Raw genomic sequence first — 14,249 nt, forward strand, 5'->3', positions numbered from 1 at the left:
CCAAAAGACATACACCCATAGTAAAACAAAAAAAGGACAGACACATAATAAAACACAACAGCCTGTCCTCCAGTCTCCATAGTGATTTGATTATACTCATGGTTATTCCTATGAGGAAAAAAAAAGGTCTTCACGTCATACGATTTTAATTTTTAAAGAGAGTGGTGGAGGGATATCTGTTGCTTTTATTCCGCTCCTTTCTAGCAATTTCACTTTTTGCCTTTGACCATATATAATAATTGGGGGGGGGGGGTGTATACAGCAAGAGTTTCTAATTGGGTGTATTGTTTAACGGTCAATTCTTGGAAAATGAAAACCTATCCATCAAATTTTATTAAGCTAAAGGGACAAATGCTAAATGCCCAACGCAAATACTTGTTTATATATATAAAATTCCACCTTTACAAAAATATAAATCAACAAAAAAGCAACAACAACTAAAAGTGAATCGTAACAATGCAGATTAAAATTTTAAAGTGTCTCTCTCACACACACCCTTTTTTGAGGGTTAGTTGTTAACGTTTACCAGCACATCCTGGGGTGGGGTAAAACCACTTTGGGAAAAGCCTCTCTCGGATAGGTTGGAACCTTGAACAAATCCATTGCCTTCGTCTCTTTATAAAATAAAGGGGTGTGGTCTAGATCAGAGGTTCTTAACCTGCCATTTACCGAGCCCCCGAGTTTTGTAGGGAGGAGAGGAGGGCTATGAACCGGGCTGGGGAGGATTACTTTATTTTCACTGCCCTCTACAATTTAATGTTTCCTTCATTACGAATTTTAAAATCATTCTAAGAGGGGAATCCTCTAGGTTTTGCCAAATCGTACGTGGGGGAATCCGTGTCACCGCACCACAAGGGGGGCTTAAGTGATCTCTAAGGTCCCTTCCAGCCCTACAATACTATGAATTGGACGAAAAGGATATAGTGAATAAGGATATTTCCTTAAAGTTGATATGCTCAGTTTCTTTTGGCAAACTATAGAGTTTGGAGTTAAGTTTTTAACTGGTCACACATTTTTCACCTTAGGATCAGTAGAGGGGGACTGAGGGGCAGAGGCAGCCTCCCGGGGGGCCCTAACCCTAAATGCGCGCTGACATCCCCTCCCCCCCGGGGACCCCACCCAGCACAGAGCGCCCCTCTTCTTCCTCCCCCGCCTCCCCACGGAGGCGAGAGCTACTCAGCTCCAGGAGAGATTCTTAACTTCTCAGGGTCCGACTAAAGTCCGGGAGACGGACCCTGTGGGGACGAGCACTTCATGCCCTCGAGGCCCTTATTTGGGGGCCTTTAAATAGACGAAATAGATACCAGAGAACCGGGGGGCGCGGCACAACGCAGTCCACGAGCATTTATTAACTACTTAGGGTGTGCAAAGTCAAGGCCTGCCTCCAACGCTTACATCCTAACGCGGACAGACGTACCAAATAGCACTAGTGAGGGGGGTGACTTTCCCAAGGAGCACCCCCCTCGGGGATTCTGGGGGGTGGCAGTGAATCGCACTGCAAGCGTGGGAAAAGTGCCAAGGCTCCGAGAGTAGCGAGCGGGGGTCGGGGAGCCGACCCTAGGGATTAAGGCCATGAGGCTGGCACATTCGGCGGACTGCAGATCCATCGGACAGCATCTGGCGTCCCAGAGCTTGGTTCACATACTAGCACTAGTCATTCGGCCTCCCGGGACGAGGTTTCCCAGTAGGTAAAACGAGGGACAGGCCGAACAGGATTCCCGACGACCTCTTTAGAGCTGCGCTTCTCCAGCTCCACCCACCTTCTCCGAGCAAGCCCAGAAACGTTCAGCCACCGCGGGAAGCACTAGTCCGAGTTTCCAACTCGCGCAAGCGCCAAACCAGTACGATTGGGGGGGGGGGGGGGAAGGGAGCAGGCAGGAACTGCGCGTGCGCGAAGGGCGGAGGTCCCTTGAGTAGGAGGGGCTGGGTGGGGCCGGAGATGGTGAGAGGAGGGACGCGTGGCGCTACGCACCTAGAGCTTGCACCCCGCCCCCTCCTCGCGACAGGCAGTTGAAGTCCCTCCTCCCCACTCCAAGGAGAAAGGAAGGAGAGGAGGGAAGTGTGGACTATGTGGGTGGGGCAGCGTGGCGTGCGCGAACGCCGCGGAGGAGGAGACGGCTCGAGGTGGGCGGGCCGGACCAACGTCTCTGCCCCGCCCCCTCCCGTGCGATCGTGACCCTGCCACGGTCCCTCCCCCAGCACGCTGCCATTGGTCGAGAGACCCCCTGAGGGGCGGGGTCAGGGGCGGGTCAGAGGGCGGGGCGGGCGGACAGTGATGGCGGCAGGCGATGGGGACTTGAAGCTCGGCACCCTGGGCGGCGGCAGTGATAGTAGTAGCAGCAGCAGCGGCGGCGGGGGCGGCGGCGGCGGCGAGGCCGGCGGCGAGGCGCCGGCGGGCGGCGCGGAGGAGGGCGGCGGCGGCAGCGGCGGTGGCTGGACGCTGTGGCCCGCGGGCGGCGGCAGCAGCGACGGCGGCGGCGGCGGCGAGATGCTGCTGAACGTGCTGCTCGTGCTGCTCGTGCTGCTCGGGGCCTACCGGCTGTGGGTGCGCTGGGGCCGGCGCGGGCTGGGCGCGGGCGCCGGGGCTAGTCCGGACAGCCCAGCCGCCTCGCTGCCGCGCATGAAGAAGCGCGACTTCACCCTGGAGCAGCTGCGCCAGTACGACGGCACGCGCACGCCGCGCATCCTGCTCGCCGTCAACGGCAAAGTGTTCGACGTGACCAAAGGCAGCAAGTTCTACGGGCCCGGTGAGGGCGGGGGCGCGCGGGCAGGGAGGGGTGGAAGGGGAAACGGGCGGGAAGATAGGGTAGCGAGGGGGTTAGCGGGCCGCCCCACCCCCGCCGGCCTGGCCTGGGAGCCCAGCGTCCGAGACCCGGCCTCTGGGGCCCACACAAAGCCTGGGCCGCCCTTTGTCCTCCGGGCTCGCGGGCGCCTGAATTTGAGCCTTGCCGTCCCCGGCCTTCCAGGGGGCCTCCCTGTAGTGACGGGATTCTCCCTCCGCTCCGAGCCCCAGCCTTGCCCTTCTCGCGTCTCTTCTCTCCCTCCATCCGTGCCCCTTCCTCTCTCTGCCTTCCGATTTCCCTCTTTTTCCCCTTCCCTCTCCCCCCTCTTCATCCTTTCCCCTTCCTTCCGTCTGTCCCTCCCTGCATCCCTTCCCCTTCCTCCTGGCATCCCTTCTCTATTCCTCTTCCCTTCCTTCCATCATGCCGAGCTTAGGAGCTTTGGCTGGTGCAGCCCTCCCTCTGAGTGGGGCGGCTCTTGGTCTAGGCGCTCAGCAACATCTCCCTTCCCCTGGTCTCTTTAAGCTACTTTTTAACACGGATTGTTGCCAGATAGGCCAGAATTCAGGCAGATGCCCGGAGTTGATATTTTCCCTGCCTGTTGGAGGAAGGGGTGGGCCAGCTTGTTCTTCTGTCTTTTGGAGGGAATGGGTTTTGGGTTTTGCTTTGTTTTTTGTTTGTTTTGTTTTTTTTTTTAACCTGCACTTTTCTTCAAGTTAACATATGTAAAATCCTTGTAAACCTTGAAGCTCTGTATAAATGTTATCCATTATCTTTAGGGATTAAGGAGGCAAACCTCCAGATGCGATCTTAATTAAGAGCCAAGAAGGAATAAAAATTAGTGTGAGATATGCGCTTATGGCGTAAACACCAGGTGTACAGGCTACACATTTTTTAAGAACTTTGTTTTTGGCCGCTGGCCTTACAGGTGTGGAAGAGCAAAGAAGTGATAATTCTACATGTCAAGCTTAAAGATGCAGCTTAGAGGACTTGAAAGATTAAAATAAATATTTCAGTGAGTTTCATCTTACAGCAAAAGAACTCTAGTGTCTGGAAATTTTAAGTGATGAGCTATTTCCCAGGTGTGGGAGAGTGAAGTGACAGTTTCATAGCATGATTTATGTTCACTTGTGGTGAAATTGTGCTCTAGCTGCAGACTCAGGAACTCTGAGCCGCTGAGGGCTGATTTGAATGGAACTACGACTTTTGTTAATACCTTCCATCTTTGAGGGCTAAATTACTTAGAACTTTAAACTCCTTTAGTCCAACCAAATGAGACCATGTCTTTTTTGATAACTTGCAAAGTATTTATTGCTGGCTACATAAATATTAGTACATGTCTACCTGCTTATGTCAGCTCTTCTGGTTAATGCTTGTAAAACCTTGCTGCCCTGTACTGGAGACAACTGGAGAATGGAACCAAGGTTCAGGATTTGAAGAGCCTAGATTAAATAAAATAAAAACTTTATTTACATTATCATAAAATTTGTGTTGACTAGAGAATTCACAAACTTTTTACAATTTTTAACCAGTACAATTCACTTGATTAAGCAGTGCAGTTTATATTTTTTTAAAGTATTATGACTACCACATGAATATGCAGTGAAATGTTTATAGTTTGAATTTTTTTATTTGTATACATTTCCAATTTGAGCACCAAGCTTACCTAGCTACTGTTAATACTAAATCTCAATTGTACAGCAAGAGCTCAATCCAAGTTCTTAAAGAACAGAAGTCACACTATGGATAGCTGTTACAGTGTCTTAAAATAGCTACAAAAGGAGGGACACAGACATTTTGTTTGGCAACTTACTGCAATTAAAGTACTGTGATCATACATTTAAATGCACACATATTTTTAAAAGCAAAGTCGCCGAAATCCACTTAAACCTAGAGACTGTAGCCACACAGAAGGGGCTATTAAGATACCAACCCAGAAGTGACATAAACTTTCCTGGTCCATCCTGCCTAATCCTGCTTTCGGTTAATTCAGCAAGAGATATTTATAGATGAATATGAGAAATGCTGCCCACATAATTGCCTGGGCTTGGGGTTTCCTTTATTTTTGTTTAGTACAGGATAAGAAAGTTGTCTTTTTTGTTTTAAGTTTTTAATTTAACAGGGAAAAGCAGAGGACAAAATTTTCTAGCTGTGCCACTGGGTGTTTTAAAGAGGTTTTTAGAGGATCTGTGATATCCTTAATTTAGAAGGGTCATCTTCAGTCTACCACTGGAAATTGGCATTTTGCAATTCCAAGCCTTGCCTGGGAACCCTTTGAGGTTGAACGATTTGCCCAGGTTAACACAGTCTGTGCCGAAGAATAGGGACTTGTGACCAACTCTATTGCTTACTATTGCTGGGAAAATTCATCGTATTTAGTGTTTTACTTTAAGTAATTTTCAGATAAAGCCAGTTTTCATTTATACAATTTGCTAACAAGTATTAACCTTATCTGGGAAGCTGACTCTAAAGGTCACAGACATTAGGAAACTTTCTTTTATCCAGCCAAACCCAAAATTGGACTGTTTTAACTTTGTAGTGCCTTCTCAGAAGGGAAGATGAGTAGCTCACTTTATCAAGACGCCTTGTAGTAGTTTTCTATACTAATAACAAGAGTACCCAATTTCTAGAACTTAAGTCATTTGATTAGTGTTAATGTATAGGAACATTAATATATAGGAGAAGGTACTTCAGATTCATAGACTAGATTCAAATTTGAGTTCTGTCATTTATTACCCACATGACTTGGCATGTCCACCAACTTTGGGCTTCAGTTTGCTTTTGTAAAAAATGAAAGGGTTTTGCTACTTGGGTTTTCATGCCTGGGAACCTGGAAATAGTTTAAAGCTTCCCATATACTTAATTACCTTTGTTACCCTATAGATTTTGTTTAGTGCATTTAAAACATACCTGAATCATCCCTAGACAGACCAAAACGGATAGGAGCCAACCCCCAGCTACTGATCTCTAAATCTGGGATTGGATAATACAGACACGAGATCCTCATTGCCACACTGGAGAAACATGTATGATCAGTACAAGGAACCAAGAAAACAAGAGACAATAGTTACTTCTAGTTCCTTCACATGCCGCAAGCTGTTCTTGGCTTCTCTGCTTATCTGAGAGAAACTTGTAAAAAGGCCTACTGGCAAGCCTCCAGGTTATTGTGCTTTCTGAAGTTGACTTAGCCTAATATAAAATTCAGATTCTTTAGAGAAATAGCAATACAGATATTTGAAGATATATAGTAGCTGTTAGATACAAGTAGAAGTGTCAAGTGTCTTTTGTATCAGTTTGCTTTAAACTATTAGATCCAGCTAATTTCAGCCTTTATTAAAATTAAGAATGGCAGAAGTGATGATTTTATGAAACTATTGACTTCCTAATAGTGGGAGAAATTATTTTACTCAAGATCTAATTTTCAGTTGAGATTCTGGTAAAAGTGAATTTGCTTTATAAATGTATTATTTCAATTCAGCAAACATACATCAATTATACATTTTGTACAAGGCAATGTGCTGCGTCTTGATGGTAGAAAGACAAAAGGAAAAGTTCCTTCAAGGACCTTCCATTCTAATTTTCTATAAACTGAACAAGTACATCCACCTATTATAAAGGGAATGATTATACATGCTGGAATTGTTTGTAAGTAGAGAAATTCTTTCATCTCTCTGGTCTTCAGTTTTCTCAATTAAATTTACCAGATCAGATGAGATAATTCCTAAGTCTTATTATTCCAATGCTTATGTTTTTAAGTGCCCATTAAGCAAATGGCCACTCCTAGTTTGACTAGAGAATTTGCATAATTTTTAAAAAATTAATATTTCTATTCCTGAATTTTTTCCTTCAATATTTCACTTTGGAATAATTGCTTCAATATATGGATTGGTGAATAAAACAGGAAAGTAGTCATTAAATTCTAATTAACTTAAAACATGAATATATCATGCTAAAAAAAAAATGAGAAAAAAAAATCAGTTGAAAGGAATCTCAGAAGTACTGTGGTCCAAACCTTTAATGAATCTTTGACAAAAATGGTCATCCAGCTGCTGTTTGGGGAATTCCAGTAATGGGGAATTTAACTTTTAAGTGAACTGAAAAAAATGCATTTTCGTCGTCAGAAAAGGAAGAATTTTCTAAAGCCAAAGCTGAATGGAGCCCCTTATCCCTTTTAGAATGCTCATACTTACAGGTAGAAGCATTCTTCAGTAACTAAAGTTAAACCCAGTAGTAGAAATCATTATGGAGAAGTTGCTGAGTGTATATATCATTTAGTAAGTCTGTAAACCACTTTTCCCATAATAAATTATAAGGTCAGCCCTTCATATACATCACCTAAGAATTTAGTTGCTCAACTAGTATTTATTATCCTCTTCATAAGAACTTTGTGTTCACTGGGATTTTAAAAATAAAATTATGCCCATTCTAATGCCCAAAAAATTGCTTCTAGAGTTTTATTGGCTTCATTAAGTTTTCTTATATCTAACTTGATGATAGATATAATCATCGGATCATAAATTTCATGCCAGAAAGGGACCCTTTGTCCCATTTTGCAGATGAGGAAACAGGCCCTAAGAAGCTAAATGACTTGTTCATTGTTAGGTAATAGCAATGCTAACATTTGAACTCAGGGCTTCTCTGTGTGTCCAGTGATCTTTCAGTCTTATCACCCTATCAATGTTAATACAAAAATAAAGCTAGATTATTGATTGCTTTAATAAGAGTTAAGTAGGAGAGAAGGCAATTCATAGAATCATAGATTAAGTACCTTAGAGGCTCCTACAGATAAGAGGATCTGCACAAGTCATATGGATAGCAGTCAGGATTGTTAGGGTCAGGATTGGAACACACAGCCTTCCTATCACCATTTCTGATATACCTGTTACTGCCTGACTCAAAAGATTTTGGTCTCCCTTCTCTTCTGACACACAGCCTCCTCACTTAAGTTGGCTAAAATAACCCTATGGAAAGTAGAGTTAATATCTCCAATACTTGTATTGTAGGTAATGTAAAGCAATTAGAATTTGACATTTGGACCCCCTACTGGGCACAGAAGGAATTATGGACTATGGCTCAGTTCAAACATTTTAATAGAATTGGTTTTCTACTGCTATATTCAGTATCTGCAAGAGTTTAAAGAGAAGTAATTCTGTGTATGGATTGTAGCCCTAGATTGACCAGCTAGAAATGGAACTGAAAGGATTACAGTCATACATTGGATTGAAAGCCAAATTACCTTCTCTTAAAAATGATGCAACAATTAAGATTTGGTTCTTGTTAATGTTAAGAACAGCAGTGATAAAGGTGGAAGGTACTACCCTCCCTTCTGTTCATAGAAGCATGGAATACCATGTAATGTGATAGCCCAAAGGCCAGACTGTTCCTAGGCTGTATTTAGAGACGCACAATGTCTCAGGTTAGGGAGGTGAGGAGGTGACAGTCCTACTGTACTTGGTTGGGTCAGATCACAAGTAAAGAGGGCAATTGTTAGTACTAGTACCTTTTAGGAATGACACTGTCATCCAGAGGTTGTCTGAGAAGCCTGCCAAGAGATTCCTTGCCTCGAGAGGCCTTCAGAGGCAGGAACTAGAGACAAGCCTTAATTATAAAGTGACAACGTGGGCAAGGAAGGTCTGGAGGCCTGGGCTAACCAATTAGCCTCTTGTTATGAATGCTGTAGAAAGATTTGGGAGGTCCTGAGGTTCCATTGAGGATAAATTCACAAGGCCACAGGCAAAGAAATACTAGACTTGGAAGAGCTTCAGAAATAATCTGGTCAACCCTTTCATTTGATAGATGAGAAAGTCCAGAAGACTAAGTGACTTATCTGGGGATATACTTAGTGGCAGAGCCAGAACTAGAATCTGGATCTCAATTCACTGAGCATCTTTATTGAGTGTACTGAAAAGCAGTACCTGCCCTTCAGGCAGCTAAAAGAGGTTCACGAAAAGTGTAGTTAAAGGACTATTGGAAGTGGGAGAGCAAGTACCAACAACTTGAGAAATCAAGTAAAGAAGAAGCATCAGGATGGATCTAGAAAATTGATAGGGCTTCTGAAAAGCCCACTTAATGAAGCAGTGGATTCAAGATATAGTCTAGTTAGTACCTTACACGTGGAGGTGGGTGATGCTGAGTTCATGGAAAGGCCTGTCCCAGTTCAGCTGGACTACAAAGTTAGGCTTGGTATAAGGCAGACTGAAAACCTTTGGGGCTTCTCCCAGTGAAGTATGTAGAACAATGCCTGGAAACTTAGTAGGCAGTTAGTTTATAAATGCTTATTGATTGGTTGTTTCATAAAGTAATGGGTTCCCCTTAAATGGACAGTTTCAAGCAAAGCTAGTAGGTCCAGTTGAATTTTTACAAACCTTTAAAGCTCTCTATAAATGCTAACTGCTGATATTGTTCACATATATGGGCTGGGCCAGATGGCTGCACCTCAAAGGTTTCCATAACTTAATAGACCTAAGTGATTTTAAGGGTATAGAACTTAACAGTCATCAGATGTGCACTTGAAAGCCAGTTCCTCAAGCACTGGGGATACAAATACAGAGAAGGATCAGGTCTTGGCTCCCAAGAAGCTTCACATCAAGAAACATGATTGAGTCTGGGCTTTTCCACTTGCCAACTTCAAACAGGACCCTGAAACAGCCAGTTCTCACCCAGACAAGTGAGGTTCTTGCAAGCTGCTGTGAAGATCAAATTAAGTTATATATGAAGTGTTTTAAACAGTAAAATACTATATAACTTGGAAATTATGATTTCATAATCATTCAAGATTGTCTTGCTACTTTTAGTATTCTTTTTATTCAAAATAGTAGAAATACATAATAATAGCTAACATGTGCTCTGCATTGTACCATGTCTTTTGCAGTTATTTTGATTCTCACAATAACCCCTGGGAAGTAGGTACTAATTATCTCCCATTTTACAGATGAGAAAACAAAGACAAACAGAGGGTAAGTGACTTGCCCTGGGTCGCACAGCTAGTTAGTACCTGTGCCTCAATTTGAACTCAGGTTGTCTTATTGATTCCAGGACTAGCTCTCATATATTGCACCATCTTATGTCAGGGTCTCAAGCCTTGGCAGTCTTTTCCAATATTTGGCCTAGATTTTTTAACTTAAGTTGCTTTTTATTTATCTTATTGATTATTCCTTCATATGCCAGTTGCCTTAAATTCCATTCAAAGGTTCAGCAAAGTGCCCATAGGACCAAGGCCAAGAGGGATGGAGAAGAGCGAATTCAAATGGGTTTCTTATGTAGATTTATTTATTTTAGATCATGTGTAGAATTACTTGGAAAAATTGCCTGTCATCTGAATGGCTTGGTCTTCTCAAGTTCCTATTCCATAGTACCAAGTTTTATCAATTCAGATCAAAGTGGGGATGAAGCACAGCTTTGCTGCTTACTCCATCATCCCAGGCAAGTTCAAATCCAGCATTCTGACCCCTAAACCAGGCTGCTTTAATCTGGGCAATTTCAACTCTTATGGCATTATTACAGTATTTTGATTTTCTTTATTTAACTAGTTATTTCTTTAACTAGTTAACTAATGTTAGAAGTATTTTTCCTCCAGTATGTCCTTTTGTAGGAGCAAAACATTTTTCTTGTTTATGTGAATCACAGTTGTCCCCTCAACATCATGACTTGCACTGTTTAGATTATAGTATATCATAGGCCAGCATAAGAAATTAAATGAGAATTTTTTGGGAGCTTTGCAGAAGCCACAGACAACATAAGAATTCCAGCAAACAACACAGAACGAGTTTAGAGACTCAGAATTGCATAAAATACATGTGTAGTGTTGTATAATATCAGCATATTTTATCTTTTAAACCATAATAATTCACTTTTTCTAGGAAGAGAGGGCCAAAAAATTCTGTGAATTTTCTAGATCACAGACCATACCCCTACACCGAGCAATATAGAAAGGATAGCTACTAATTGAAATGATTGTTCACTAGAAGGATGATGTTAAATTACAAATATAATTTATAGTGTAAAGCATTATCGTGGCCCATGATTTTAGGTTCTAATTCCGATCTGATCAAGTTCCTTGTGGATTTAATCTTCCCAATCACCCCTGTAATTCATACCATTCCTCCGAAACTGCTCAAAGGTCACCAGTAACTTAAAGATTGCTAAATCCATTGATGTTTTCAGATTTCATTTTTCTTAACTTCTGTGTAGCATTCAATAATGTTAACTATTCGTTCTTAAAACTATCTTCCTCTTGGTTTCTTTGACTCTTGCTTCTTTCCCTTACCTTCTTTTTTCTATATTCTTAGATAGTTCTCTCCTTCCTTATTTTCTCTCCAGTTTTGCCCTATGCTGATAATACTGTCCAGGACTCAATCCTTAGCCTATGTCATTCTCTAACTCAGATCTTGGTCTCTCCAGACCTATTTGCTTTTTGTGTTGACAGTTCACTTGCTTAGAATGCAACAAAATGCTTCCTATTCTTTATGATCTAGCTGTCCTACCATGGCCTTCATGAGTCCTCCCCTGACAACTAAAGGGAGAAGAAATCCATCTGTAGAAAAACTTGAATGCTTTTTTTCATGCACTTATTAAGTATTCTGCTCTAAATGATTAATGTAGTTTGCTTTTGTCTGTAGAAACTTTTCACTTTACTTTCTGAACCCATTTCTTCCTGGCCCCTATTAGCCCTGTGCACATGTGAATTGCAGAATATCCCCTGAATCCCTATCTTCCTTTGTCCTTTCCCCAATCTTTTGCTCTCCTTTTTTGTGACCTAAGGAAAGGTATTTTAGAGGAAAGCAGCATGATGAAAACTGTGCTTCAGAAATCTGTGTAATTAACAAATATAATAATAAAACTAAAACAGATTAGAGTTCTAATTTATATACTCTATCATACGTGATATAGAGTCACATTCATGAGTACCATTGATTTTAAAATCCTAGAATTGACTAGTATTTAATTCAAGAAATATTTAATGAAGTTTACCATCTCACACTATTCTGTTAAGCTAATAATTCATATTAATATAGTATGATTTCATGTGAAGAAAGTTATAGGTATTATGTTTTGTAGATCAGAAAACTGAGATAGAAGTTTTGTTTTAAACAATGACAGCAAGTCTGGATTAAAGAGTTCTTGATTCTGAATGAATTTACAAATGAAATAAGGGTTATGCTAAGCATTTAATTTATTAAGAGATTCCTTTATTAAAGATCATGTTAAACATTGGAAAAAAGAAATCAGTCCTTGCTTTTAAGAAACTCACAACCTACAAACGTGTTTGCAGCTACAGATCAGGCAAGCCCGCTAATCTTTAGCAAGGCAGAGTAATACTTTATCTTCAGTTCAGACTTCATCCATTTCTGCAGCTGGGCCAGGGTGTCTGGTGGTGAGCACTCTGCTTCTTCAAAGAATCCTGAGAGCAATACTTGCTAAGGCCAGTGGGCATGTCTCCTGGGTGGTTGTTTCCCTAGATGGTGAAGTTCTTTACTCTGAATGAGCCTCCCAATTATGGGACATGCTAGTCATACTTGAATTCTCCAGCAACCGCTGCTTTGCATGCCTGGTAGGGCCTAGCCTAACTCCAGCCACACATGTGGCCATGTGGATAACTTTATGACACCCTTCTTTACTTGTGCCTGCAACAGAATTCTCTTACTGTTCCTGTATCAACGTAGCCTGTAGCTCTCCTTGCCATGGTAACAGGGAGTGTGAGCTTAACCCATAAGGTCTGCCCATTAAGGATTCTTTCATATTATGTTTGGGGTACTGTATTAAAGAGTCTATTTGTTTGCTACCCAATCTAGTTACAACAGCAAAACTCTGGCTGTCACTTAGGTGGTAGAGTTCTTTGTGTTTTATTTTTGCTAAGGACATTTTCCCCCCCAACTTAGATTATAGCCATAATTTTTCTTCCTTTTCTTTTTTCTTTTTCTTCTTTTCTTTCTTTTTTTTTTTTTTTTTTAAGTTTGAAGGTCATTCATTTTATTCCCCTCATGTCCCATCTCATTCTGTCCTTTTCTACAGTCAAGATAATTGCTGATTAAATATCATCCAGGGAAAAAATTTGCACACCTGAAAAGGTTACTCCTCATAAAATACACTAGTCTTCCGAAGATTGCAATGTGCATTAACAGAGATAAGTAATAGTAGAAAGTTACCTTCATTTCTTATGATCCTCATTATCTTGGAGGTTGATGCTGTTCTTCTCATCATCATCTCACAAAAATCTGGATGCGGAAAGTTAGTGATTTGTCCAGAGTGACATAACCAATAGCTGTCTAATGTGGGATTTAGGAGTACAACCCTCCATTAGGCTAGGGGAGATATGAATCCTTAGGGTGTTCTGACCTTTGGATCCCTGGGGCACATTCATAGGATTAAAGATTGACAACTAGAAAGGAGCTCAAAGGTCATGTAGGCTAACCCCCGTAGTTTACAGATGAAGAAATCCAAGGCCAAGAGGTTGTGACTTTTGGCCAACAATACAAGAGCCATTGTTTGATCGAGCCTCTCCTTCTCTGATGACCACCAGATCCAGTCTTCTTCACATGATTCTTCAGTGAGTCACAGACACACTGAATTGGAAATTATGTACCCTTACTTGGGATTGATTTTTAATTCATTAAATTATCCCTAATAAGATATTTATAAAATGAGTTCTTTCTTAGGTATCTCATCCTTAGTTTTGTTGACAAGAATAGAAGAACAACTTTGAATGCAGTGACTAATTGCTAAACTTATTCCTATACTTTAAAAATCTTGACAGTGACTTGTGTGGATGGGCAGACTGCTAGTTGAGTTATTTGAATTAGAATTAAATTAAGTCAATATTAGATAAATTTGGTCATATCTCTGATATATGATTAACAAGATGTCTAAAAATGGCACCATTATTATACAGTTAGATTGGTTAAAGGCTGTATTTTATGAGTCACACTCACACTATTTTCCCCTATTGGAATTTTCACTTGAATTTGTGGATCTGGGTTTTGTTTTGGGGGGGTTTTTTTGTTTGTTTGTTTGTTTTGTTTTGTTTTGCCTTCTCCCTGTTCTTTAGATTCCAAATGATGATTGCTAATTCCTGAATTTATTTTAATGAACTAGGAATGTGTAATTAGTGAACATTGCCTCATTTCCAGACCTAATATTACATCATAACATTATTGTTGGTTGGGTGAATCTTACTTATTCAACATTATTGAAAGCCAAATGTTAGGTAGTAAAACATGAACAAGTCTGTTAAATTATTATTAATTTCTGAGATGGTCCCTCTTTTTCATGGCTCCATATTTTTAATACTAGAAGAAGCTCCTTTTATTAGAATAGATTTAGACACACTCAAACTGACTAATCCCACATCCAAAAACATATTATGGTCTTGCATATAACTTTTTGGTGAAAGTGAAGAAATAAATTGCCACAGAAACTTGAGAACTCAAATCTTTCACACTGAAATTTCATGCTGCAATTTTTAAAGAAGAT

At 41.3% G+C, this 14,249-nt stretch overlaps 1 protein-coding gene across 1 annotated transcript in view; it reads left to right on the plus strand.

Moving 5' to 3' along the window:
• The first annotated feature begins 2,260 nt into the window (after positions 1-2,260).
• The window catches only part of PGRMC2 (progesterone receptor membrane component 2), a 28,402-nt gene continuing 16,413 nt past the window's right edge, over positions 2,261-14,249 (plus strand). Inside the window, exon 1 of the mRNA XM_074272855.1 lies at positions 2,261-2,747. Within this exon, the coding sequence (XP_074128956.1) occupies positions 2,276-2,747 (472 nt within the window). The 5' untranslated portion in view covers positions 2,261-2,275. The remainder of the gene's footprint in view (positions 2,748-14,249) is intronic.

The sequence above is a fragment of the Sminthopsis crassicaudata genome, chromosome 6 (assembly GCF_048593235.1).
Source record: "Sminthopsis crassicaudata isolate SCR6 chromosome 6, ASM4859323v1, whole genome shotgun sequence".
Lineage (NCBI taxonomy): Eukaryota > Metazoa > Chordata > Mammalia > Dasyuromorphia > Dasyuridae > Sminthopsis > Sminthopsis crassicaudata.